Source organism: Nanorana parkeri, unplaced genomic scaffold (genome assembly GCF_000935625.1).
Source record: "Nanorana parkeri isolate BGI_ZX_2015 unplaced genomic scaffold, ASM93562v1 scaffold573, whole genome shotgun sequence".
NCBI classification, from domain to species: domain Eukaryota; kingdom Metazoa; phylum Chordata; class Amphibia; order Anura; family Dicroglossidae; genus Nanorana; species Nanorana parkeri.
The window spans coordinates 705,030-732,403 of record NW_017306841.1 but is presented as its reverse complement, the minus strand read 5'-3'; the positions used below and the strand labels follow the sequence as shown (position 1 = coordinate 732,403).

At 42.6% G+C, this 27,374-nt stretch overlaps 1 protein-coding gene across 1 annotated transcript in view; it reads right to left on the bottom strand.

Moving 5' to 3' along the window:
• Positions 1-11,622: 11,622 nt before the first annotated feature.
• Positions 11,623-27,374, bottom strand: part of SDF4 (stromal cell derived factor 4) — a 40,818-nt gene continuing 25,066 nt past the window's right edge. Inside the window, exons 3-7 of the mRNA XM_018562350.1 lie at positions 26,805-26,941; positions 25,086-25,199; positions 21,577-21,735; positions 14,196-14,371; positions 11,623-12,105 (exon numbers count right to left, since the gene is read on the bottom strand). Coding sequence (XP_018417852.1) covers positions 11,929-12,105; positions 14,196-14,371; positions 21,577-21,735; positions 25,086-25,199; positions 26,805-26,941 — 763 coding nt within the window. The 3' untranslated portion in view covers positions 11,623-11,928. The remainder of the gene's footprint in view (positions 12,106-14,195; positions 14,372-21,576; positions 21,736-25,085; positions 25,200-26,804; positions 26,942-27,374) is intronic.

Here is a 27,374-nt window from a genome sequence, read left to right as displayed (position 1 = left end):
ACAAGGGTAAACAGTAGGTCGTGTGTGGTCTTACGAAAACATTTAGTAAAGTATCCTGGGTCCTATACTTTATCTTTGGCTCGAGCTAAAACTAATCAGGTGGGTACACCTTCTGTTGTCACTTTTTTCCCTTCCGGCAACGCGTGGTGCCCCGTCAAGGTGCTGGACCAGTTAAATTCCCAGTTAGAGACGCGGCCAGACGACAGTCCTCTGTTGCCGTTTCCCCATGACCGGTTGACTTCAAGTGTTTTCATCCGGCTTGTGCGGGTGCTCCTGGCCCAACTTGGAGTAAACACCAAGCATTACTCAGGTCACTCGTTCCGGATAGGCGCGGCGTCAGCCGCGTCCCGGCACGGTGTGCCAGCCCACATAATTAAATGTTTGGGTAGGTGGAACTCTAATTGTTTCAGTAGGTATGTTCCCAGTCCTAGATCGGAGATGGCTGAGGCCTTTCGCAAACTGGCTTGTTGATTAGGATCAATAAAGGCATTTCCCTACTCGCTTGTTTTTGCCCACTTATTTGGCACCCTGACCACAAAATCATGGCACACATCAGGTTGGTATCAGTAGGGGTCATGAAGACTTCGGAAGCCTAAGTAACTCTGACCACAAGTAATAGGCCAAGGTATCTTGGCCGTGTTTGTGGGAGGAGTTGCGCCGGCTCTCCTCCCCTTAAGAAGGGGGATAGGGAGCTCCTCGTCACGGCGAAGTCGCGTCTGACCCTCCCGCCCTTCCCCAGGTTCTATCATTTCACTAGAGCGTGCCCACTTATTTGGCACGCTGACCACAACATCATGGCACACATCAGGTTGGTATCAGTAGGGGTCATAAAGACTTCGGAAGCCTAAGTAACTCTGACCACAACTACAATGAACATCTGTTGATAATGACTTGGATGGAAATTTTTCCTGAGATCATGGGATTTTCATTGAAATTGTATGTGTAGCATGTCACTAAGATACGGTCATTAAGCCTAGCATATTGATGGTCTTGTATGGATGCATTTATAATATGCTTTCTTTTATGGAAATTTTTATATATCTTAATATTAACTTTTTAAATCACAGTGAATCATTATATTGTGGTATTTGCCATCTCAGAAAGCCCCATTACTTCATATTGCTGTATCGCACATGTTTTGGAGCTGACTTTGTGCACAGTCATGCTGGAACAGAAAATGGTCTTCCCCAAACTGTCGTCACAAGGTTGAAAGCAGACAATTGTCTAAATTGTCTTTGTATGCTGTATTATTAACCTGACCCTTTACCCAGATATACCTAAACCTTAGAAGTTAAAGCTTGTTGGAGGTTTGGAGGTGTCCATATAGTTTTGGTCATATAGTGTGGCTCTGCCATTAGAAATCTCAAAAAAATTTTTAGAATTGAGAATTCCTGAAACCGATAAATTCGATTAAACTCTTATATTCCTCACTATGAAGAGATCTTGATTTCTTGTTTTAGGTACACCAGAGCCTTCTTTGAGTACTAAGAATAGCTTTCACCATGCAAACCTATAAAGATGGATGGAAAACGTACTGTGTGAAACTGATCAGCACTGTATTCTGGCTTCCTGTGCTAAGAATATACGTCACATTCCTCTTTGATTCCAAATTGCTTTGCAAGCACTTGCAAAGGAAATGATCATATTCTGTATAGTAGCATATCGCAAGAAAGGATGTCAGTGTGGTTGATTGGTATCAGCATATGTGTATCTGTATGTAGCAGATATGACGGCATCACTGCTCACCTCTGATTCCATGAGATTATGGAACGTAAAGATAATTGCATATGCATTTTTTTTGTAGTGGGAAATTTAAAGTTGAAGTTCGAGTAAAAATCAAAACTACCCTTGCTGTGGGGCTCCCCTGTCACTGCAAGGGTTAAATGCTCATTTTAATCTAGAATACCTTTAAATGCAGTTTTAATGACCAATCAATCAACCCTCATTTCTGCAGGCTTCCTCCTCTTCATGCGTCCTATGCCCCCAAAACTAAGGCGCCTTGTTGGTCACAGGCACTCCGACGTCTTCATCGCAATGCAGGAACAGTAGTCCTGCATTGTAAAGCTGGCCATACACCTATAGACTTTCTGCAGAGTTTCTATGGTCAGATGGAAAAAGTGCAACAGATTCCTCCATCTACGGTATACTGTGTGGATGGAGGAATCTCCCACTGAGCCACATAGGCCCCTGACATCGGCATCGGCCATGCTCATCGGTGCCTTCCAGCAAAGGGAATGAAACTCAAAGTGTATTTCCACATAAATTAGAGAACCCCCAACACCACCACCGCCACATGTTTATGTATTCCTAGTCACACACTAGCTATAGACAATGTGAACATCTAGTTTACAACTGATAATGGAGATCTTCCAGCACAGTACAGGCCGAGTTAATTATGGTAAACATCAAAGTCAAAGGGGGTTCTTCTCAGTTCGAGCGGTTAGCGCCTGGAACTCGTTGCCACAAACAGTGATTTCAGCTAATAGTGTGGAATCATTCAAGAAGCTTTTGGACGATTTCCTGAGAGACGGTAATATACAGGGGTACAGGTACTCCTAAGAACGAGATAAATCAAGGACCTATACACACACACACACACACACACACACACACTAGGTTGGACTTGATGGACATATGTCTTTATTCAACCTCAAATACTATGTAAAGCCTCCTCCATAACATTACATAGCAGGGAAAGCTAGGTAGCATTTTTAGGTAAGTAAAACGTTAAGCAGCAATTTTTAAACATGCAAAGTGCAAGGGAACATGTGACAAATATAAAGCTGTTTAATTATGAAACAAATTAAAAATGAAAACCAACCCTGCTGCCCCAGCCCCCTGATTCAAATGAACATGTGCGCATAGGGCATGCACGTGTATGCAAACAGGGAGGGCAGGGGGGCCCTGCCCGGTAGGCTCTATGGGGCCTCATGATTCCTATTGGCAGTCCTGGTCATCAGGTATGGTTTTCCCATCTGATCGAGCAATTTGTTCAAAGAGAACACTCATTCAGTGCTGTCACGTCCTGTTCCATAGACAGTGGATTGTCGGTCATTTGCTCAAAAACTGTTGGTCCTTTTTGTTTTGTTTGTTTTCTCATAATAAACTGTCCTATATGTCCCCAACTCTCCAAGGCTTTGCAACTATAAAAAAATGTGAATGTAAAGGGGAACTGTTATTGTGTAGTCCAATTGTGCAGGTCAATAAATGCTTCCCCTCCATGCCACTGGTTGTTAGACACGAACACAGCTTCACTCCACACATTGTACACAACACTCATACGCCATCATAGTAAATCGGCCAAACCAGCATATAGAGGACTATAAATGGCTTTTATGAGCCGAAACCCACCAGAAAAACACAAAGCCTGATACAATAGAAGAACATTATAAACGTGTTATTCCTTGTAGACATGGCTGCTGATTCAGCTGCATTCTCTGCTTACTAAGACAGCACATGATAGAATTCACACTAACATGCTACTGTACATTTTGGGAAATATTGTCTCACATGATGTATTTCCGAAATGGGTTTTTCCCGCTCACTTCCTTGTCTACTTGGCCCAGAGCAAAAAAAAATGTTCCCCTAATTGTAGCTTATTTGTAAAATTATACATTTATTACCTTTTTTATTACTATGTTTTAATTTCTGTAACTTATATTATAAAATATATAAGAATACAGAGAATTGGACCTTGTGATGACCATCACACCATCACAGTCGGTTGTAGACCAGACCAGACCAGAAAAATACTGCGTGTCACATTTTGTCTGGTCTGGAACGCACACAAACGCGTCAAAAACGCACCGGAACGCAACAGGCTGGTTTGGATAATCTCATCACCCCTGGACTTCCTGCTTCTGTGGAGAGATTTGTGACGATAGGAACCATGATGGCTGAAGTGGACACCAAATTCTTTGTAGAACTTGTGGAAGGCTGCCCAGAGCTGTATGATGCGGGGCATGGGCACTATAAGAACAATAATAGGAAGATGGACAAGTGGAGAGGCATTGCTGCCCAGGTTGTCCCAGGCTATGATCATTGGAGCACCTCTGAAAAGAACAACTGTGGAAAGTTCAGGTCTCTCATGTGCAAGCATTGTGCTGCTCTTTTCCTGGCTATCTGTAGGTCTTGCAGAGGTCCCCCAGCAAGACCTGAAATTGAACACAGCAAAAACACGGAAAAATGCAACACAGTGTTTCAAATCAGGTCCAGAAAATGGTGTGAACCTGCCCTAAAAGGCTGTCTTTGAGCTTCAATCAGTGACTTTGTCTAGGCTGAGATCATGTCATCAGCTTGCTGCATGTAGGAGGAAGCATATCCCCAGTCTCCTCTCCTCCTCAACAAAGAAGCAAGTCAGGAACTGCACATGCAGTAGATACAAATAATTCACCGTCACACACTTGAAGGGTTTATTCAATACCCAATGTCACATACTGTCATATGGTGCTAATATTTCGGGTCCGCACAGGGATCCTTCATCAGAGCTACAGTGACCAGTGTGGTCACCTTGGCACCACATATACCTTGTGGTTTTGAGACCGTGGCAGTGCGAATGGTATTTGGACTTTGTTGAGAGGAACTGCACATGCTTCTGTTTTTTCTTGATTGTGTCATCTTTGAGCCAAGTCGATGACCCTGGGTGACGTCTGAGCAAAGATGTCTCTGTCTCCCAGAAGCAAAAAAAAAAAACAGCTGAAGCCTATGCCCGCAGGAGTGCTGTGATGTGCAAGAAAATAAATACCTGAACATGTTACACTTACACAATCATTTAACTGCACTTAACATGAAAAATTTATCAGATGATTGGTCCACTTAAAGCGAGTCAGCAAGTTTTCCATAACTGAATCTATTTTCCTTTCAGTTTTGAATAGAGCAACACTTATTTTTAATTTGTCTGCTCCCAATGGGGAGATTTCCCCTAAATTCCTGTTCAGGTGGCCAAGACAGGAGAACTGCAGTAGGCATGACACGTACAAGACACCGTAGTAATGTAGAGGCTGGTGTAAGGAACAACAGTGAGCAACACGGGACAGAGTATCCGAAACAAGAGGAGGAGTCAGATACCAATGGCAGGCATAGCCCCTAGAGATAGAGAAGATGAGAGTCGCCGCTCACCAGACAGATAAGTATCAAACTTTTTTTTTTTGTTAATTAAGCTGCCTTTGGTTTAATGTTTTGCTGTAGCATGGTCACTTAAGGTCACTCTTGCAGAACACACTCACCATGCTGCAAATCAGGATTTTAGACCAAAATTTTAATTTACGACAGCAGTCAGTCTACTGATTGACAATGCAATCAATGTAAATTTAGCCCCTAACCCTAAACTGTCACAGTGAAAATGATTGCACTATTACTATTATTGATATCACAATAAAACTGCATCAAAATAAACATTCAGAAAATCTTCTACTTCCTGTCTATTTTCAACTTCTTCTCTTACTTTCTTGCTTTTCGTGTCCCTCTCTTCCTCCCTGGTTCCCTTTCCTCCCCTGGTGCCGCTTTTGTGAGCGGCTTTCAAACATTGTCCCTCAAAGCCTCCCAGTTCGGGGACTGGGTCCTCCCCTTTATTCCTTTTGCAAGTCTTTTAAAGACCATATTTCATAGACGCTGTCCTGGGATCATTGTGGCCCCTGGTCTGTCTGGTCCTCAAATCTTGAGTCAATTTTTTTTCTTTACGTCTATCCTGCATGACTCCGAATTAATTAATTGACTCATTTTGAACCACTTCGCTATAATAAATGTGTTTTCCTTGCCTATTTTCAGCTACTGCGTCATTTTACTGGCCTTTATTGTTTTCCCTATTTTTTTTTGTTAAAATTAACGAACATTTTGTGAAAGAAAATCTGCTGCACGCTACACAGATATATGGGCATAAGTAATCTTTATTCCGATACTTATTGAAGATATTTGTATAGAAAATTATTACCTTTTGTATCACTTGCCCCTCCCACTAGATTGTAAGCTCTCACGAGCAGGGCCCTCCCAACCCTATTGTTCTGTAACTGTATTGTACTGTAAATTGTATTGTAACTGTACTGTCTCCACTATTTTGTAAATTGTTGGCGCTATATAAATCCTGTATAATAATTAATGTGCTGCCTAATTAATCTCAGGGATAGCAACTATGCCAAAATTACTCCCCTGAATACGTCAATAGTAGTGCCTGTAATCTGCACAGCACGAAATAAATGAGTGCATAAACTGTGTCAATAATGATTCCAAATGACTTCGAGTGTATTTCTACCTATGCGGTCAAATTTGAGAAACCCGTCCCCCTAGGTTTGCGTGTTCTCATTCACACGCAGCATATTATATATATATATATATACACACACACACGTCTATGGGCATATTCTACTGCTGTGAAAAGACGGAAATGTAGAGATAAGGGTTAGACCGAGAGTCAGTGAATTACCAGATAATGACATAAGATCTCTTAAGCTGGACACTAGATATACATTTTTATGTATACTTGGTCCAGCTTGGTCAAATGTAAGTATGTGTAGGTCAATACTTGCCCAGCCCATGGGGATCCTGTAAAACATTCTAGTAGCTGGCGCTAAGAGTTGCAATGTGAAAAAAGAAAAAAAACACTTCTTGTGCTTAATCAATCTTCAAATGTACAATCACCTCCAAGCTGATGCCGTAAGCTGGCAACATACACCTGTCAATTTCTTTCATTCAAACCACAGGCTGAACAGAAGACATTTACGCGATTCCACCATCAGCGAATTGCCGCTGTTTGGATTGTATTCTGACAAGTGCTGCCGGCACCTGTCAGAATACCCAAAGCAGGCAGCTCATTGGCTGCCAGCTCTGATCGTATGAAGATTTTCCAGCCTGCTCCTTCGATTAGCTGATCGAGGAATGCCGGCTGAAAGGGAGCCGACAGCCCCACACACTGGCCGAATTTCGTCCTGTACATTTAAACCGGCTGAAATTCCAGTGTATGGGAACCTTAATACACACATTACTCACCAGATCTCAACGACTCCTTATTGATAAGAAGGTCAGAAGTGCCTCATATATATATCCTGATCGACACACAACAGTCCCAGGTCCAGTGTATATTGGAGACATTGCCTAATAAGAAAAAAATGCCCATCGTGGAAACCTAATAAAATCGTTCATTTAAAACAATACTAAAAACACTCACACTTGATATCAGCACAGAAAAAGTATACATTGAGCAATGAACTAAGGCTAAAATTTAGCACCCTTTCCCACCTCAACCTAACCACTCAACCATCACGTACGTTCTCAAACAATTCATCCCCACACAGCTACCTCCTCATGTATCACTTGCCCCCCCCCCCCCTTTTAGACTGTAAGCCCTCAGGGGCAGGGCCCTCCTTACAATGTTGTCTTGAATTGTATTGTGATTGTAATGTCCTTCTTATATTGTAAAGCGATGTGCAAACTTCTGGCGCTATATAAATCCTGTATAATAATAATTAGAAAGGACAAGACAAGAACATTGACAAAAAAAATTGTTTTAGGTACAAACACTGCACACAGAGATAAGACCAGAATAATCTTTTATTTATAGCATGATAAAAGTTATGTCAATCTTGGTAGCCTTACAAAAATAAAAACTCAAAAAGACATAAAAATGACAGTATAAGCCCGAAGGAGCAAGCACCAAAAACATTTAGAAACAAATAACATTTTTAGTACCAGTTTCTTTTTAGCCTTTCTATTCCTTGCCCCTTTGGTCAAATGTTTTGCCAAGAAATGCCAAAGGAGAGTTTTGCCATGAAGATGTGTTGGGCCGAGAGACCAACTGTCCATCAGGATTCGTATTTTAGATCTGCGGAAGACCCCCGCTAGGGTTATCTCACCCAAAACTGATTTAGGTGTTTGGTAGACGCCAGAGAGTTCAATGACCCAAGGCCTTCTTGGATGTCTCAAGGACTGTGGTGCTGACTATGGACTTTTGAGGCCTTAACTCTGACCAAGACTAGAGGTCTTCACTCTCTCTTGTTTTGTTTATTACTACGTGTGTAGAATACAGCAAGAAGAGTCAGAGTCCAAGGTCAGGTGAACAGCGCCAGCATATATGGTGTAGGGCCTTGGGAATGCAGCTCACGGAAGAGAACAAGGAACTGAGGAGTGACCCAACCTATCAGCGTTTACCAAAATATGACATATTGATTTGTGTGGTTTGACTCTTCAAATGGCTGGAAATCAAAGCAGTATAAATTATTTAATTGAGCACTGATAGAGAAGAGAAAAAAAGTAAAGTCCTTATTAAAACTCTGTATATGACAACTTTGGGGAAAGTAGAAAGACTGCTAGCAACCAAACTGTTGTTGTAAACTCCAGCAATCCCAAACTTGCTTAAAGCTACCAAGTTTCTAACACTATGAAAGGGCATAGACACAGCTAAGCCAGCTGGTGTAAATATGTACTGATACTCTAATTACCGAGCCTCAAATTGCACTCACCATGGTCTATACATATATGCACTCTCTCCAAGGTGTAACCTTAGCGTATGGAGAGCAGCCAGACATAGCTGCCCTCTACAGACCAGCTCAACCAATTCGCTCAAAAAAAAAAACAAAGCTCTCCTGTCTCCTCATATTTACCCGAAATGGGTCCTCTGTCTTTTTGGGCCCTGGAGCATGCAGCTCAGACAGTATTCTAACCTTGAATTGACACACTTGGTGGTACTTTTACTCCGTATAAGTCTTTTGATCCGGAGAACATGTTAGACTCCTACAAACTGAAATTTTAGAAACCAGAAAATGACACACATGTCCTAATCTGGCTATTTTATTTCAAACAAATTTGATAAACGAGGTCCTTCTAGTGGTGTCCGTGCTTCTAGCATGCAAGCCTAAATAGCATGTTTGGGCATGTACATGCCAATGTCAGGTGTAAGAGATAAAAGACATCTGTTTTTGGATAGTAAACATCTCATCAGTCTCTCTCTGGGCCTGGTAAGGCACACACAATCCTCATAATGAATCTCTCATTACATATACCAATACTTGTCAATAAGAAATGATATGCGACACATTATAGAAACAAAAAAGAAAATTAGGGTCAATACAATTGGGTACATAAGACATTTTTGCTAGGGAAGGGTGACTTATTCCGAAGCCAACAAGTCCACAGCATCAACCAATACATACCTTAAGGCTAGATTTATACCTTTGCGTTTTTGGTTGATGCGTTTAAATGAATGGAAATACATCAAAGTGCAAGTCAACGAATCCGTTAATACGCACCTCAATGCAACAGGAGAGTCAATGCATGTTGATGTGTTAAAAAACAAAAAAACAACACATAGGTGTGAATAGGCCCTTATAGTACAATTAAACTTTCAATTTAAATTCACTAAAGACATTCCAGGTGCATCAGAACAAAAGGTTTACAAAGTCTTACATTTTATTTTCTTTACAAATCAACCACAGCCTGAGTAGATAAGCCTGTCCCCTGCCAGCATGCGCCACAGTAGGACCCTTGCTCCCTTTGTGAAAGCAGTATCTTTGTAGAGGTCCAACAAGTCCCCCCATCCTCCCCCCGCTCATGTTTCCTGTTGATTGGAAAGCTCTAGCTCAGCAGGGGGCGTTTGGACCTCTGCTCCTGACCACCTATCACGACAAACATTTTTAGGTGCACTGTCTACAGGGACGTGCCCTTCGGTTATTTCTTCTACCATTTCTTGTCTCCTCTAAATAAAACCATGACAAGTGGCAAGAGTCAACTTGCGAGTGACTTTTACACTGAAACTTCCCCTTTTAGGAATATGCAATTTATATTTAAAATGTATCAGGAAGTAGAGGAGGAGGGAAAAAAGTTGGAAAAACAAACACTCATTCTTCTGGTGAAAACATTATATAAAATGGGGAAAATGCACAACTTTAAGTTGCACAATTTAGGAAACACATAAGTAGAAAGAAAACCCACACCACAACAAAGACTGATTTGCCAACAAGGACAGTAGAACAAACATGAAACAAAACTTTTACATGTTAAAGAACGGGTATTTCCCTTTGGTTCTGGTGATCAAACAGGGGCAGGAGATAAAAAGAAAAGGTGAGGATGTGCTGCTGAGGAAGGGGACAGTTAAGAGAATCAGTTGCTTTGCCTCACATTGGGAAAACTGGCAAAAATAAAACATTTTATGGCAGCTATAGAGGTCACTGCCTACTTGGACAATATTTTCTTCTTCTGTAAAGAGATCCTGTCAGTGTCCAAAAAGATCAAAATGCAAAATAAAAGCTTTTATATTCACCTTTCTGGCAGCATGTGTACCTGGTCTTCATTCCAGTGTTGTAGCCCCTGTAAGAATCATCTCCATTTCCAGGAGGGTTGGATGCCAGTGTGTCACCTCAATGTCAGTACAGAGCACAGCATTGATTTAGGGGTTTGAGGACAGAGTCAAGGCCCATGGTGGGGGATCACAGGCATTCCACACATCTGGAAGTGTCAAATGGCGAAGAGTCTTACAGAGGCTGCAGCACTAGAGGGTAGGAGACACTGTCGTAGAGGAGATTAAATACCTCTTATTGCAGCAAACTTTTTGACAGGGTCTATAATAATTTTTGACAGGGTTTATAATGTCCTACATTAGGTCTCCATCTACCATAAACATGCCTTAAAATAAACCCATAATGGGAACAAGCAACATGGACGGCCATTGACAGTCAGCATTCAGTTCCTACATTAGGAACCCGATATGTTTTAATACAACACTGTATTCTGAGTACGTCAGCTGCGGCACAACACCCCAGTATTAGTTGCAACGCTGTCATCATCTCGCAATAGGTCACGGAAGTGGCTGCATTGCATCTTGGGTTGGGGGTGGTGGGGTAGTTGTGCTAATGCGCTGACTATAGAGAGTGCCCTGGGATTCCTACGGTGCACAAGAACCTAACATGACTATAGAGAGTGCCCTGGGATTCCTAGGGTGCACAAGACATCGTGTGCAAGAACCTAACATGACTACAGAGTGTGCCCTGGGAGTCCTAGGGTGCACAAGACATCGTGTGCAAGAACCTAACATGACTACAGAGTGTGCCCTGGGAGTCCTAGGGTGCACAAGACATCGTGTGCAAGAACCTAACATGACCATAGAGAGTGGCCTGGGAGTCCTAGGGTGCACAAGACATTGTGTGCAAGAACCTAACATGACCATAGAGAGTGGCCTGGGATTCCTAGGGTGCACAAGACATTATGTGAAAGAACCTAACATTTGCAGCAACTGGAAGATGCCTTCTATTGCTCCACTACCTTGGTTCATATTAATTCTTGGCCTTGTCTAATCACCTCTTTTACCACGAGGCTTACAAGCTATCTTTGCTTAAAAATATAAAAACAAAAGGGACACAGAGTTTGTCGCTCATATTTTGCTTTCTCATAGATGTTATTTCAAGCTCACACAATGGCTGCTCTTACACTATGCAGAAGACAGATACTCTTTATACAACAACACAAAAAAATATATAATTTCTGGGCACGTGAAGCTAATTACAGATTTGTTTTCTTACACATGTATTTAGCGCAAAGACATTACACATAAATAAACCAATTTTCTTATGATATATTACATTTAACACGGACGGCTTAGTAAAGGCCATATCCAGGTTAGTCCTTTTTTTATTTCAGCGTCATCAAGGATGATCAGTTGCAGAGAAGAGAGTGGACTCTGCAGGCATTTCTTAGAATTACATTACTGGGATGAAGCACATCACTGAAGCAAATCAAAGCCATGACATATGTGCAAATTCTGCCATGAAGTTTGCGAGATGGCAGGGAAGGAGATCTCCCCCCACTCAATACTGCACACTAGGAATACACAGGTAGCAGCAAGACTGGTGTATGTTCTCTCATCAGACTGCGAGAGATGTCCCTGTGACTAGAGCTTCTTCAGCTATAAATATGGGGTGGTTCATCAGGGTGAGCGGCGGGAGAGGTTTAGAACTCCTCGTGAACGTTCCGCGCGTAGTCCATCAGTTTGCTGCCTGTAAAATACTCGCTGTACTTTAGGATTTCCTCTAGATCCAGATTGTGGTCTTGATTTTCATCTGCTACAGCGATCATCTGTTTGGCTTCGTTCAGAGCGTTGTATTCGTTCATGGGGTCCATGTATTCCTGCAAAAGTGCAAAGAGACAAATTTCTTTGGTTTTTCAGACCAGAACACAAGATCTGAGTTACACTCGAACATGATCCGGGTCAAAGATACAAACTTTAGAGGGCAGAAAGAAGATGGGCAGGCTTCGGGGGATCAGGAAGGACATTTTCACTGCTGGAGATATTTGGACCATGCTTTATAGGGGTTTATTTTGCCTTTCTCTGATCAACTGGGAGTTAGGGTTCTGTGGATGTAATTTTTTTTTTCTCTATTGGTGAACTCGATGGACATGTCTTTACATAGTCAGGTTGAAAAAAGACACATGTCCATCGAGTTCAACCTATAGAGATGAAAAAAAAACAAAAAAACCCTAAAACAGAACACTATGGCCACAATTACCCACTGTTGATCCAGAGGAAGCCAACAGGGGAAAAAAAATCCTTCCTGATCCCATAAGGCAATCGGATATTCCCTGGATCAACAATCCCTGGTGTCTAATATACCTAAAGAACTCAATATCCAGTAATATTCTGTGCATTTAGGAATACATCCAGATTTTTTTTTAAAAACAGTTAAAGAACTATGGGGTCAGGGCTTTTCCCCATAGTTCTCCTTAGGGTAACGGGAGGACACAAACTAGCCTCCTCCCGTCACCCTAGGCTCAGTATACTGCGATCTGTAGGTCGCGGTATACTGAGACGCTGCAGTCAGATCGGAGGGGGAATCCAGCCCCTCCCCTGTCACGGCAAAGAGCCGTGACAGGATCGAGAGGTGAGCGAACGCCGGTATATGTTCGCTCACCTCCCGATCTACTGAGCCGACCTGTAACAGTCTCATTGACAGAGGTCGGCTAGAACTATGAGGTGATTGAAAAGCACTCGCCTCATAGTTCTCCTTTAACTGAGCTAGTGAGAACTAGTTCCTGGGGGAGTCTATTCCACATTATCATAGCTCTAACTGTGAAAAATCCTTTGCATATGCAAAGATTAAACCTCTTTTCCTCCAGATGCAAAGAGTGCCCCCTTGGCCTTTGCAGTGACCTTAAAGTGAATCATTTGGCACCAAGCTCACTATATGGACCATTTCTGTATTTTACAGGCTGACTTACTATGTATCCCGGTTGTGTCCAGACCGGCTGTAGGGTGACACACACAGACAGACACACACACTTCATTATCAAAAAGTGAGCACACCGTATGTAACCCATATAATAAAGTTGACTCCAGGCAAACAGCTAAACACACATGTGACATGCATAATGTATATAACAGATGCTTTACCTGCCCAAACACTTAGATTTTTGTCCATCAAGTCCTGAAACTTAACAGCTCTATCACGCAGCACAGTCCTGCTTGGCAGGGAAGCGGACCTACAGGTCTCTTCCTCACTATCATTCTGTGACTGGACAGTGAAAGGAGAAGCAGCACACTGATTCATTCATATCTCTGTCACTCTGCTGCTTTCTCCTATCAGCATGTAATTAACACTGCATCTTCTGACTCTTTGTGCTGCTTCTCCATCCCCCTTCTCTGAGCTCTGCTGCACCGGAACTGCAATAGGCCAACACCAAGTCAAATTCAGATGCTTACAATGATTGCATTAAAAAACACCTGTTTATCCCCGACTCCGGCCAGGTCTGGAAAAACCGTTGCACTGGACCTGGTCGTGTGGAATCAAGCGTAATCTGTTACCCTGGACTTGGACTTGTGTCTGTTTACATCCAATTTCCCATAGACCGACATGAGGTCTGGTCATTTCAGTTTTCTCCTCCACTGCAAGAGAAAACCAGATGGACACGCATGTCACAGTGGTGACATCTGATCCGTACTACTATGATCTGGAAAGGATTGGAGCACAGATCCCCTCCTGATAAGCCCGTGTGAAAGGGGCCTTAAGCTTTTCAAATGCTTTGACAAAACTTGCTGCATATACTTCTCTTTCACAAGTTAAGGCACAAATGTAATCAGACTGAAAAGAAGCAGCTAGTGAAGGGTAGGGGCTCTGTAGGCAGATATAAAATTTAGGTAAATTTGCTGGGGATTAAATTGGCCGCTTGTGTAACACCAGATGATCTTTTATGGCGTTTCTAGCACTGGTGAAATCACTGACCTCCAGCTCCTCTATGGTGACAATGTGATCATGGTTGGTATCAATCACTTCTTCAAACTCCTTTTTCCGGTCCCGCACCCAATCATCATCAATATCCTGGGCCTGCTGGTTCTCGACTGTGCCCACGGGTAGAGAAATGAACTCGGAGAGTGTCAGCTTCTTATCGCCATCCTGGTCTGTATGAAAAATAAAGAACTTGACATAAAAGTGCCAATAACACGAGTACATCAACTACACACATTATCGACCAATAAAACATGATGTCCAAACCAGAACTTCATGAATAACTCCAGAGAACTAGAGGAAACATTATTTCGTTGATTTGTCCATTTCTTCAAACCTTCTTGATTGTTTTCTTCTATTAGAACCCAAATCTTACTGAAGTGCCACTTTATTTTGCCTTCTCAGCAAGCCACTGTTAATGTTGCTTTAAAGGAACTGTGCTGTTCCTTTAAAGCCCAAATGAACCTCCAGTTTAAATCTGATTTATACATTTCAAGTACATCAAAACAAAAGGGGTGTAAAGTATGACAGTTGTTCACTAAAGGGTGAAGAGTATGGAGAAGGCCGGAGAAGTGAACAATCTAGGACAACATAGCTGAACTGAAAAGTGTTCCAAATCAGCTATGTTGTCCTAGATTGATCACTTAGATTGATCATTTCTCCTGCCTTCTCCAAACTCTTCACTCTGTTGTGAATAACTCTGCTAGAGTTCATTTTCTTTAGAAAGCAGCCACAGCCTGAGTAGAAAAGCCTGCCCCCTGCCAGCAACCAGAGAGCAAGGATCCTTGCTCCCTGTGCGATCTCTCTGCAGAGGTCCAACACCCCTCCAACCTCTCCTATAGAGTCAGAGCTCTCCAAATCAGCAAAGAACGTAGTACCTGTGGAATAAAAAGCTCTAGTTCTGACTCTGCAAAGACACATGGCAGTCAGGGAACACGCATTTTTGTTTTTCTCACGGCAAGCTTCCTTTAACTTAGAGAATTATGAGGCGAGTGATTTTCACTCAGCCTCATATTCTGAGCCGACCTGTGACAATGAAACTGTCACAGATCGGCTCAGTAGATCGGGAAGTGAGCGAACACATACCAGCGCTCGCTCACTTCTCGATCTATCCCTGCAGAGAGCCGTGACTGTCACTCACGGCTCTCTGCAGGGATTCCCACCCTCCCCTGTCCGATCCTCCAGCGCTGACTGGCGAAACGGACAGGGGAGGTAGCGGGCACAGCTGTCTCTGCCTCTGGATAGGCAGAGCCAGCTGTCAATCACGCAGCTGGGTGGATCCAGACAGTATTGTCGGGATCTGCCCCGGCTGAGGCGTCTCAGTATACCGCAAGCTGAGCTTTGGGTCACTGGAGAACGCTAGCTTGTGTTCTCCCATGACCCTTAGGAGAACTATGGGAAAAAGCCCTGACCCCATAGTTCCTTTAAAGAAAACCTGTACTGAAGGTTTTGTATGAATGTATGCTGCAATTTCTGACCTTCCCTTAATACTAGTTCCCTGGCAGGCACATTCACCTGGTGGCTTCCATAGCTGCAAAGCACTAATCTGGAACAAGTTTGCTGATTAGGATCTTTTCCATCACTCTGACGTTTGTCATTTGCATGCTTGCTCTGGCTTAAACAGCCAGGCAACTAGTATTGTAAGAAGTTCAACAATGGCAGCTACCACATTCCTCTCAACACAGCTTTTGCTTAGCATCTAAGCATGTTTGAAAGTGGCTACCACTGCTGACTTCCTCCAGGAAATGTTAGCGTACTGGTTGTTATGCTGACCCTCTGCTTTCATTGCTCTCTGAATCACTCACCTGGAACAAGTACGCAGAACAGGAAAACAAAGTATTAAAAGTCAAAGTATAGCAGCTGAGACGCTGCCACTTCCAGAAGGAGAAGCCTGCAGTAGCAGCCTCGTTGGCCATCTCATGCAAGATTCCTTTACTACAGGGTGATAGAAGGTATGTGGGCCCTGCACGACATATGCTGTAGTCAGCAGGTGGAAGCCACACACTTGGTTTTCCAGTAATAATTTACAATAACATGCTATTTTAAAAAAATGTGAACCTAGAATGAGGTTGTTGTTTATTAAGAATAAAAAGACTGATCTTTACATAGCATTAGTGCAGATGTGCATGGTGTGGTTGAAGCCTTGAGGAGGATGACTCATCACATCTGCAAAGAACTGCGGCGGTGGTGTCACTAGTGAACAGAGAAGTCAAAACGGCACAGTAATAAAATAATCATGCCACTGTACATTTATTACTGAGGTGCAAAACACTAATGGACCGGCTAAGGTCATAAGTGCACGTCTTTACTGGTGATAGCGGGCAGCAAGATCGTCTTTGCTTGCTTCGCTGTGCTGAACCTTGCTGGACGGACAAGGAGTATATCTATATCTTATTTTTCTCTATAACCAGGACTATTGACACCTGCCCACATAGAGATTTTCCAACATGGTGGATCATTTGTGTGTGCTAGAAGGAGCCTACCACAGTGTTTCTTGTTAGCAGTTCCATTGGGAAATCTTCAAGTTGCAAACAATGACGTGCGCACAATGATTGTAGCTAGGCAGTCCCCGGGTTCTGAACAAGATAGGGACTGTAGGTGCTATGAGGTGAGTGAAAAGCACTCACCTCATAGTTCTCCTTTAAGTTGAATTTGTATACAAGTTGTTTTGGTGTCTGTGCCCCTGTTCAGAACAAGCACGTGTATCAGATTTGTTTTGTGGCATTGTTACCGACAAACAAGTGGACAAGGAAGACAAATAAAAGTGTTCAGTACACTGTACAGTACATACAAGGTTATGACAGGGGTAATGACAGTCAGAGCCAACTTCCTGTTCAGTACCAGAACCGGAAGAGACAAGGCACTCACTAACAACTTCCTGCAGGAGGTACAGTACTACAATCCAGACCCACTACTTGTCTGCGATCGTCGGCACGTACACCTTTACTAGTGGAACGCTGCATGGTAACAGTGGCTGCAGTCTCAGACCTCGGTAAGTACGGGTTGTACGTAAGTCGGGGACTGCTGAGCCATTTATGAGCTGCTTCTTGTTTATCATGGTCACCCAATTTAAAAACTGTTCATTCTATGGATATTGATATAAGCTGACTGGCTGTGTGTGTATACGGATAAACTATTAGTATTGAAGACAGGAAGAAATGAAAGGTCAGTGCTACCAGAACCTGGCATGGCATTTATGGAAGAAGACATGGGCTCCATGTTAAACTTACTGGTACTCTTTTACTAAAAAAAGGTATTTAGGAGCTATAGCTGGTCTAAATCTCAGCACAGACTCAGGCCTATGGAGTCACCTCCAACTCGGTTCAAGCTTATGACCCTGTACACACGACCTCAGTATGTGAGAGAATGTGTGCAGCAAGCTTTGTTGAAGCCTTTAATGCAAACTTCAACTTAAGTTTGAGGATGTTAGAAATAGATCATAATGGGAATGTTGATGGTCAACTGAAACAAGCTGTTAGCAGGCTTTAAAGGATAACTATGAGGTGAGTGCTTTTCACTCACCTCATAGTTCTCCTTTAAAGGAGAACTATGAGGTGAGTGAAAAGCACTCACCTCATAGTTCTCCTTTAAAGGAGAACTATGAGGTGAGTGAAAAGCACTCACCTCATAGTTCTCCTTTAAAGGAGAACTATGGGGTTAAGGCTTTTCGCCATAGTTCTCCTTAGGGTAACGGGAGGACACAGATTTTTTTTTTTAAATAGTTAAAGGAGAACTATTCCCCGTAGTTCTCCTTAGGGTCACAGGAGGACACAATCTAGCGTCCTCCCGTCACCCTAGGCTCAGTATACCGCGAGCAGCAGCTCGCGGTATACTGAGCCTAGGGTGACGGGAGGACGCTAGATTGTGTCCTCCTGTTACCCTAAGGAGAACTACGGGGAATAGTTCTCCTTTAACTATTTAAAAAAAAAAATCTGTGTCCTCCCGTTACCCTAAGGAGAACTATGGGGAAAAGCCTTAACCCCATAGTTCTCCTTTAAACAAATTCCAAGTAGAGCGGAGGCCTACTGAAGTCTGCTCGCAGCTTATTTAAAAAGACAGTCAACAGTTCAATTCAGATATTCATTTTACATCCTAAACTGAGGCTGAAGAATGCTTTAAAAGCTTCAACAAAGCATCTTAAAGCCGTCAGTAAGCTTTGCAGGTGCTAAACCCTTGCTACGCACATTGTTCTTGTACAAGCTGAAGCCCATATGTACAAAGACTCAGGCTCCCCAACCCAGGCGTGTCTGACTCATGTTTTCAAACTCATGTCCAAACTATGTTTGTGTTGCTTCTGCATCCTTTGCCCATGAACACCCAGTCTTAAGCTGGCCATACACTGAACCAATTTCAACTAGCTCTTGATGAACCGGATTAAATTCATTTAGTGGATGCCCTGTAAGGACTCTACAGTGGGACTCATTCGATCAGAAAATGGAAGACATTGGACAGGAAATTTTGGGGTGCACCTTAACCAATCAGCTGCCATCACTGCTCAGGGATTCTCGCAACAGCACACCCACCAGAATACAACAGCCCAGTGGGAGATTTAGTTATTACAGGTATTTATAAAGCGCTGGCAATTTTTTACAGCGCTTTACATACTACACATTCACATCAGTCCCTGACCTCAAGGAGCTTACAAACTAAGGACCCTATCTCACATGCACACAGGGCCAATATAGGGTTGGTGCAGACTTGGGCGATTGGGACGCACATCCCGGGACTGCGCAATCGTGTGCAGTTGATTTCAATGGGGTTACATCTGCGCAATGGAGGAATCTGTTATATGTTTTTCATTCATTCCACAAAAAAACATTTAGGTGTATGGCCAGCTTAAGTGTAAGCAAGAGCATGATAAATATGACAATGATAAAATTCAGTCTTAGATGGGAAATTCTGTGCTTTACTCGCATCTATGACCTGTCGGCCCCTCCTTTCCTATACTTGTATGGAATGGCCTGTTAATTGACACAGCAACAGAAAAGAAATATTTTCCATAGGAACTCAGTCTTCATATAAAACCTGACAGAATTTCCCACTATATGTAGGCGTACAATACGAGTTTCTATCTGTACAACTTTCTAGCAGTACAAGATAAAGACAGTGAAAAGCACTCCAGCTCTAGATCCTTCCACACATACGACATACCGCTAAGATCACATGACCTTACTATACAAGGATTCTATACTTCTATAGACAATAACACTTCCTCCTACCCATCGTAGCAGCAGCAGCGGCAGCAGCTATGTGGTGCATTATCTGACTAAGCTGCACCTGGCTCTCAATGTTGGTGGGTGTATGTGGTGAGCCACACTTTCCATTAACTGGAATATGCAGAACTACCAACGAGACACCAACATTTGCATCAACGTTAAGACAAACCAAGCAAGGTTTCCAACTTCTTTAATTGTGCAGCAACATGCTTTATGCAGATACAGCAAAGAGGGCCCTTTGCAGAAAACCAGGGGAGGGAACCTTAGCTCCTACAGTAATCAATCAGATGCATTATTCTCTTGTAATGTCCCAGTGCAGGATGGGAGAATGAAAATGGGAATCTGTCTGATTGCTATGGGCAACAATAATGGCCCTCTCTCATATACTTATATATGAAGCTCAGGGATCTGGCATTGATGAATAATAGTAAGAGGAAAATAGTCATCCGCTAAGCTAATTTCCCCTTGCAGCTAAGATAAATTAGGTAAATTCTGCCACTGGTTGACTCCAACTCAACCTTTGGAAAAATTAATGAAGTCAATGGCACAGGGTGTTTAAAAAAAAATCATGCAGTTATACTTAAATCTTCTCCAGCGCTGTACCCTGAAGAAACACATCCAGTACTAGTCCTCCTCTGGGATGAACAGGTCTTGAAAAATCCGCTCTTCCTCTCGCCCGTGACGAGAGGACGCCGGAGCCAGAGTAGCTTTCCGGCTGGCCCTTGGGAGCTTTACATTCAAGCGATCGCTTGTATTCGGTTCGGTGCGGTTGCCACCCACCCTTTCTGCAGATCAAAAGGGAGATCTGTACACGATCTCCTTTCCGTCCCCGAATGCAGGAAGTGATGTATTTTACATCACTTCCGCACTCAGCTGTCATTCCCAGCTAGAGAAGCTGGTGAAGCAGATCTCTGCTTCATCAGCTTCTCTGGGGATCCCTAGGTGACATTAGGGGTCTTAGAGAGGTACTTTTTTCATTATGCAGTAAAAAATAAAAAACCCCCAGTGGTGATTAAATACCACAAAAAAAAGCGCTATCTCTCCCCAAAAAATGTTAACATAAATTGCAAGGCTGCTATAGTCCGGTCATGCTGATTGTTCTCAGTACAGAGAACATGATCATAAACAAAGAGGGGCAAGAACTAGTCCCTCAATGGACTGCAAGAAAAGGATTTAAGTAGGGATGCACCGATACCGGTTTTTCGGTATTAAGTAATGTTATTTTTGATTTTTTTCAGTACTCGCCGATACCAGAAGCCCCATTAAGGAAGCCGGGCAGCAAGTTATAACTCCCCCCGGCTTCCCGATTAGCAGGGAAGCTGTCTCCATGCTCCCTCGTCACCAGGTGACAAGGAAGCATGGAGCCGGCTTTCTGGTCAATTAGGAAGCCCGGCAGCATGTAATGACTCGATACTGGAAGTTCCGGTATCGGGCTAAGTATCGGGAGCATTTGGGCAAGTACGAGTACTTGCCCAAATACTCAGTATCGGCAATCGGCATTTGGAAAATTCTATTTTCTTTCTTGTCAATTGAGGGACACAGGAAGTCTTTAATCTCCAAGACATCTAAAAGAAGTCCAAATAAGGAAGGGGCAACACAGAAAACAATGGCTTTCAGGCCCAACATGAACAGAGAGATGGGGACTTATGGGTTAGCCTTTTACACTTCCACCCTTCTAGGATACTAGTAAAAAGTCATGCTGGAAGTAGGAGAGGACTTCCCCACAGTGTTTTTGTTTGCCAGTGTCCAATCCTCCTGTAGGTGGCAGAAAAACTCAAAATGTGAAAGACTTCCTGTGTCCCTCAACATGACAGAAATCATGATATACTTATTGCAGCAAAAGTTTACATATGTTGCAGCAAAGGGTTTTGAAGCCAATAAAGGCACTTTGTTCCGGGACTTTTCTTATGTTTTAAGACTTTTTTTTTTTTTAAACTCTGAAAAAAGGGGAAAAGAGCATGCGTGTTGCCAATCTAACAATTTGGACGCCTCCTTTGAGACAACAACCTACACTAGATCAATGACCGCCAGAGCCTGTCCAATGGGTCAAGCAGTCACTATTTTGCCTTTGTTTTATTTTAAATAAGTTCCAGGGTCTCCACAATGAAAATTAGTCAAATACATTTCCTGGACATTCTGTCTTTTGTAAGGCAAGCTCTTACCTAGGTCACGGACTATTTCTTTCACCATGAATTTGAGCATTCCTCGGCTATGCTCTGGATGCAAGAAGGCCAGAAACTCCTGTTCATTCAAGACTTGATCCGCTGGTGGGTTATCTGCTTGGAACCATCGGTCCTTGAGGTTTTCCAGGACTTCTTGGGCTGTAAGAGAACACGCATATGTGAATCAACAAAGTACCAGCCTAATACAGCAAAAATGTATTACTATAACTGGCACGCTGAAAAGGGGTTGGTCTTGGTCAACTTTAGTGCTCTTTGTCCCCATTTGGAATATTTCTCCTAACTTCCTGCCTATGCGATGGGTGTTGGGAAAGAAGCAGAGGGAAAATCTCCCCTCTTCCCACTTGGTAAAAATCAGACAAAACAGGAAGTGAGGGGAAATCCCTGAACAGGCACACAGACTGCAATGAAGACAGATGTTCTAATAAAGTGAGGAAAGTTTGTGACCTGTGTCCCCATGAGGGATACTATTCTCACGTCCTATCCAGCGGTTGAGTCTCAAATAGAACATTATCGATGAATGGTCACTCGCACTCCAACTTGATGCAAAGTCCATACCTTTATGGACTGGGATAGTGTCACATTTATAGTGCTATATCCCAGTCCATAAAGGTATTGACTTTGCATCAAGTTGGAGTGCGAGTGACCATTCATCGATTTTGTATTATTGGCGGAGGCATCTGCGGTCGCATCGGTACCCACCTGAGGTTTGTTTCCGGTCAGGAGTGCGGTGGGATATACTTGGACTTATTCAAATAGAACATTTACACAAGATAGATATCTTCAATGAAAACATAAGCAGTATTAAAAACTGACAGAACTGACTAAAACTTCCCCACCCCGTCCAAACCTATGAAAAGTGTTGCCTGGAGTCCAGCTTTAAGCAACAACTGCTCTCGGATACAGTGTGGGTGACATGATCGGTCTATAAAGATATAAAAGTTTAAAAAAAAATACTCTTCAATAAGCCCCCTTTTATCTGGTGGTTCAGACAAAGAAACCCACAGCAATGGGAACGTGACTCTTCAAAAGAATTGACAAACCCACAACTTCTACTGCTTTCCAGTCTATCATACATGCGGCTGATGAGATTTTGCTTGGTGTCTGAGTTGTCGGTATCTTGACACAAATTGCGTGTACAGGAGATGACGCCAACATACTAAAACTGTTCCAACTCCATACAGCCAAAGGAAGCAAGTGGCTGGTGACAAAGACTTTCCTGCAAACTCTCTGCCTCCTAAAAACACCTGAACTGTCACAATAAAAAAAAAAAAAAAGGAGAGTTTATGGGAGACCTGTGATAAAACTGAAATGCCTTAACCATGTGCTATTATTTTGGGAACAAAAAGTGCCTTTTGCAGTTTACACAAAGTTTGCTTGTTGGACAGCGGTAAAAAAAAATAAAATAAAAAAGGCTCACGATGTCTTATTTTTAGGTCTTTTGAATGCTATTATTTTGGGAACAAAAAGTGCCTTTTGCAGTTTACACAAAGTTTGCTTGTTGGACAGCGGTAAAAAAAAATAAAATAAAAAAGGCTCACGATGTCTTATTTTTAGGTCTTTTGAATGCTATTATTTTGGGAACAAAAAGTGCCTTTTGCAGTTTACACAAAGTTTGCTTGTTGGACAGCGGTAAAAAAAAATAAAATAAAAAAGGCTCACGATGTCTTATTTTTAGGTCTTTTGAATGCCAAAGTAAAAAAAAAGTTCAAATAAAACAAAAAACACATTGCGGAGTTAATTAGAAAGTGGAAGTCAACATAAAACTAGGGATGCCGCCGAAAATGGCACGTTGGGCAAAATGGCGAAAGCGCCATTTTTGGCCAAAATATCGGTGCAACCGTGATTACTCTCCTCCCCGCTGGGCGCTGCTCTGTGTCCCAGTGAGGAGGAGAGAAACTGTCACAGGAGGCCGAGCGCAGCGAGCGGCATCTCTCCTCCCCGCACCGCTCAGCCTCCTGTCACAGATCAGAGAGCGGCGGTGTGGGTAGAGACAGCCAGTGCAGTCACAGGAGGCCGGCGGGGCAGGGGAGAAGTCAGCTGTCAGATCGAGCTCTCCTCCCAGCACCGCTCGCTCAGTCTCTTGCAACAGCCGATCCAGGATGGAGAGCGGGTACAAGCAGTCAGTGATCAGTGATAATTAAGGGCGTAGTATGTTTACTGTGTCCTCAATTATGAACATTACTTCCTGTTCATTCATAATTGTGGACATGCTAAACATAGTATCTCCACAAGTTATGAATGAACAGGAACACTCAGTACAGAGGCTTCCTGTTCCTTTATAACAGGGGCTGCAGAAAAAGATTGAGGGCTCAATCTCTTTTTCTATTTTAAAAGGGAAATATCAGGGGTCTGTTTAAATCCCTAATATTTCCCCCAAGCCCCAACAGTAAAGTAAAAAATGTAAATATTTAATAATATATCAGGGGTCTGTTTAAATCCCTAATATTTCCCCCAAGCCCCAACAGTAAAGTAAAAAATTTAAATATTTAATAAAAATAAAAAGTAAAAAAAATTTAAAAGTTTATAAAAAATAAAATAATTTTAAAAAGTTAGAAAAAAACATTTTCGGTTTTGACCCGACATTTAATTTTTCCATTTCGGTTTTGAAATTTTAATTCCGTTGTACCTCTACATGAAACATTACAATACAGTCATTGAACATACTCAAAAAATATTAGAGACTTAATCATAATGATGTACCAATACTGATACTGGTATTGATGCCGATAATGAACATTTGGGCGAGTAATGCTCCGATACTTATCCCGAGATACCGGAACAACCGGTCAGCGGAAGATTCCCTCTGACTCGCAGTGACGCGAGGGAGCATGGAGCCGGCTTTCTGGCCAGGCTCCATGCTCCCTCACATGGAGGGAAACCAGGTTGCCAGGCTGGAAGCCAAGCTGACCCGCAGTGCCACGAGAGAGCGTGAAGCCGACTTCCCAAATGGCAGTGTTAGGGAATGCAGTGGTGACAAGTGCCTGGATACATCATCACTGGATGACAGCACAGAAGGAGGTAGGCAAGACACACATACACCAACGAAGTTTACTCGCACTTTAATAGCCAACATTGCAGTAATGCTAATAATAGAAATAGTATTTCAATACCTTTCTGTGGAGCTACAAATTCCTGCTTTGCCTACAGTGTCACCTACAATTAAAAGCTTGAACTACAAGCACCAATACAGAGAGAATTTATACTCAGGCCAATCACATGTGAACAGCAGGATGAGTGCTCCAATGATACCAGAGTATAGATAGATCTGTAGTTTGTGTGTTCTCCCTTGTATGCATGCAAATCGTCCAGACACCCAGTTTCCTTCCGCAAAGCATAAACCTGCTGGAATCTGTATCTGCTTTCATCCAAAACTGGTCTTAGTGGTAGATTTGCTGTTTTTGGGGGCACATAAAATTTGGGAATATCTTATACACACTTAAACTTTAATAAATGGATGAACGATAACACAAAAGACATAGGATACATACTCTCTTCATCAATCTTCAATTCCTCATTGTTCTTCACCTTCTCTGCAACCTCTTCCTCATTGAAACCCTTGCTGGCAAGAAATTTGATCTTATACTCATCCCAAGACACATGCCCTGCAATAAAAAAAAATGTGAGTTTTAATAAGGGCAATCAACCAGAGAGAAAAGGCCAAACTGTAACATGTGTAGAATTTAAATATAGCTTTATGTAATTAAATTTTGCATTCCCAGGTTCCCCCCTCCACCCCTAAAAACATGCCAATGATGTTATTACAATAAAACCTGTTTTCATGACATATCTAATATTGATGTCATCAAGGGTCTCTGTGTTTCTCAAGCGGTATATTGGCTCTTGTAAGGAGTTATGCATATATAAGAATGCCTTGATGGGTAAGTGGCCAGTCTGGGGGAGTGGGCGTCTCTAGGCAGGCAGCATTTGCATGCAGATAACGCCCACATGTTCCCTAAATAACTCCCATATGTGATGCTGTGCCGCCATGGTTAAAAGAACTGAAGTCCAAATAATAAAAAGGGCCGGCCAAAGGCAGGGAAGGAAAGTGCTAGATAATGCTGGATGTCCTCCAGCCAGGAAATGAGGCGGGCTCCGAGTTGCCGCCGCTTCTAATGCATTCTTGGCATGTGCACAGCCTCTTACCCCGTGCTATTTAGGACAATTCTGTTCAATTCTGTCAATTCAGCAAATAGCTGTGCATACATTTTGGCTTTTGTGGTTGGTGAATAGATTAGAATGGGACCATGAAGCAATGTGATCAGCATAAATGCAGAAATACACACACACAATTATGATAAAGATTTGATACATTTATATAGTCTTACAGATACCTTTTGAGGGCAACCATAATGTTGATGCGGCCCACAATTAAATTGAGTTTGACACCCCTGATAGATGGTCTCCACTCTACTAATGAGGAGTTTTACTTCTCATTTCCTGTCTCTGAGCCCCTAGGATGGTAAAGTATGGATGTGTCTATATCTATGTATTACACACACATCCATACTTTACCATCCGAGGGGCTCAGAGACAGGAAATGAGAAGTAAAACTCCTCATTAGTAGAGTAGAGACCATCAGGGGTGTCAAACTCAATTTAATCGTGGGCCGCATCAACATTATGGTTGCCCTCAAAAGGTATCTGTGAGACTATATAAATGTATCAAATCTTTATCATAATTGCCTCTGCATACGATTATCACTGGTTTTAGTAATAACTGAATACCTAGATCTGAAAGTAGAAGTCTAGGAAATGGCCTAGTGGGCCGGATTCGGCCCCTGGGCCTTGAGTTTGGCATAAGTGATCTAGATAGTCCAAACCATAGTCTGCATGTAACCAGCCTGGAGGACCCTCTATGGCTCCTTGATTGAATATCACGACAATTCATAGCAGCAGGAATTTGAACGAGCAAGATTAGACTTTCCATTTTGTCTTCATATTCACTGGGGCTGAGGTTTCCTGCTGCCCTCTGGGTTCCATTGGAGGGATGTGAAGCAGTTCATGGTTTTATGCTGCATATTTGGCACTGTATTGTATTGATCTGGTCTTTAGTAACTTAAAAGTCCGGTTTGGTTTCTCCTGAATCTTACTTATGTCAAAATCAACACTGAATTTGCTCATCTCCCCACCCCAGCTTTACAGCTTGGCTTGCAAGGCAATTCCTCTAACAGTTGGTTATCAGAGAATTTAGAGTGAACCATCTCCTACCGTCTCCATCTGGATCCACAGCCTGGAAGTGAAGCTTATTCTCCCTCACGGCCTCCTTGAAATGCTCTTCCGTCTTATCCATGATCCATTGCTGCATTTCCTGGGCACTGATTTGGTTGTCTTTGTTCACATCCACTCTTGAAAAGAAGAGGTAAAGCACATCGGTTTGTCACAGGTGAAAGCCTGTTCCAATTATACTTTTACAGGCCTTGCAGCCTTTACTGGTGTACAAAGAGGCTGCAGGCAATCAGCAGTGCTGATACTCAACATAAGATAAAGTGGTTTATGATACGCAGTGCTTTAGCAAACAAAATGTCATTAGTTAGATCTAAATACAGCTACTTGAACTTAAGACAATGCAGTGTCACTCTCTTGGTTGTGCTGTCTGCCAAAGGGAAATGAATCACAAAAAACCATTGGGTTGAATTACAAATCCTTTGGCAAATAAGACAACTCACCTATGTGTATTTCAACTGTGTTTTTAGCTATTTGCCCAGAGTTCAGCTTTAAAATAGAACTCCAGGTTTTGTTTCCCCATATCTAAGTCCCCACCCCCAAATACCAGGCTTC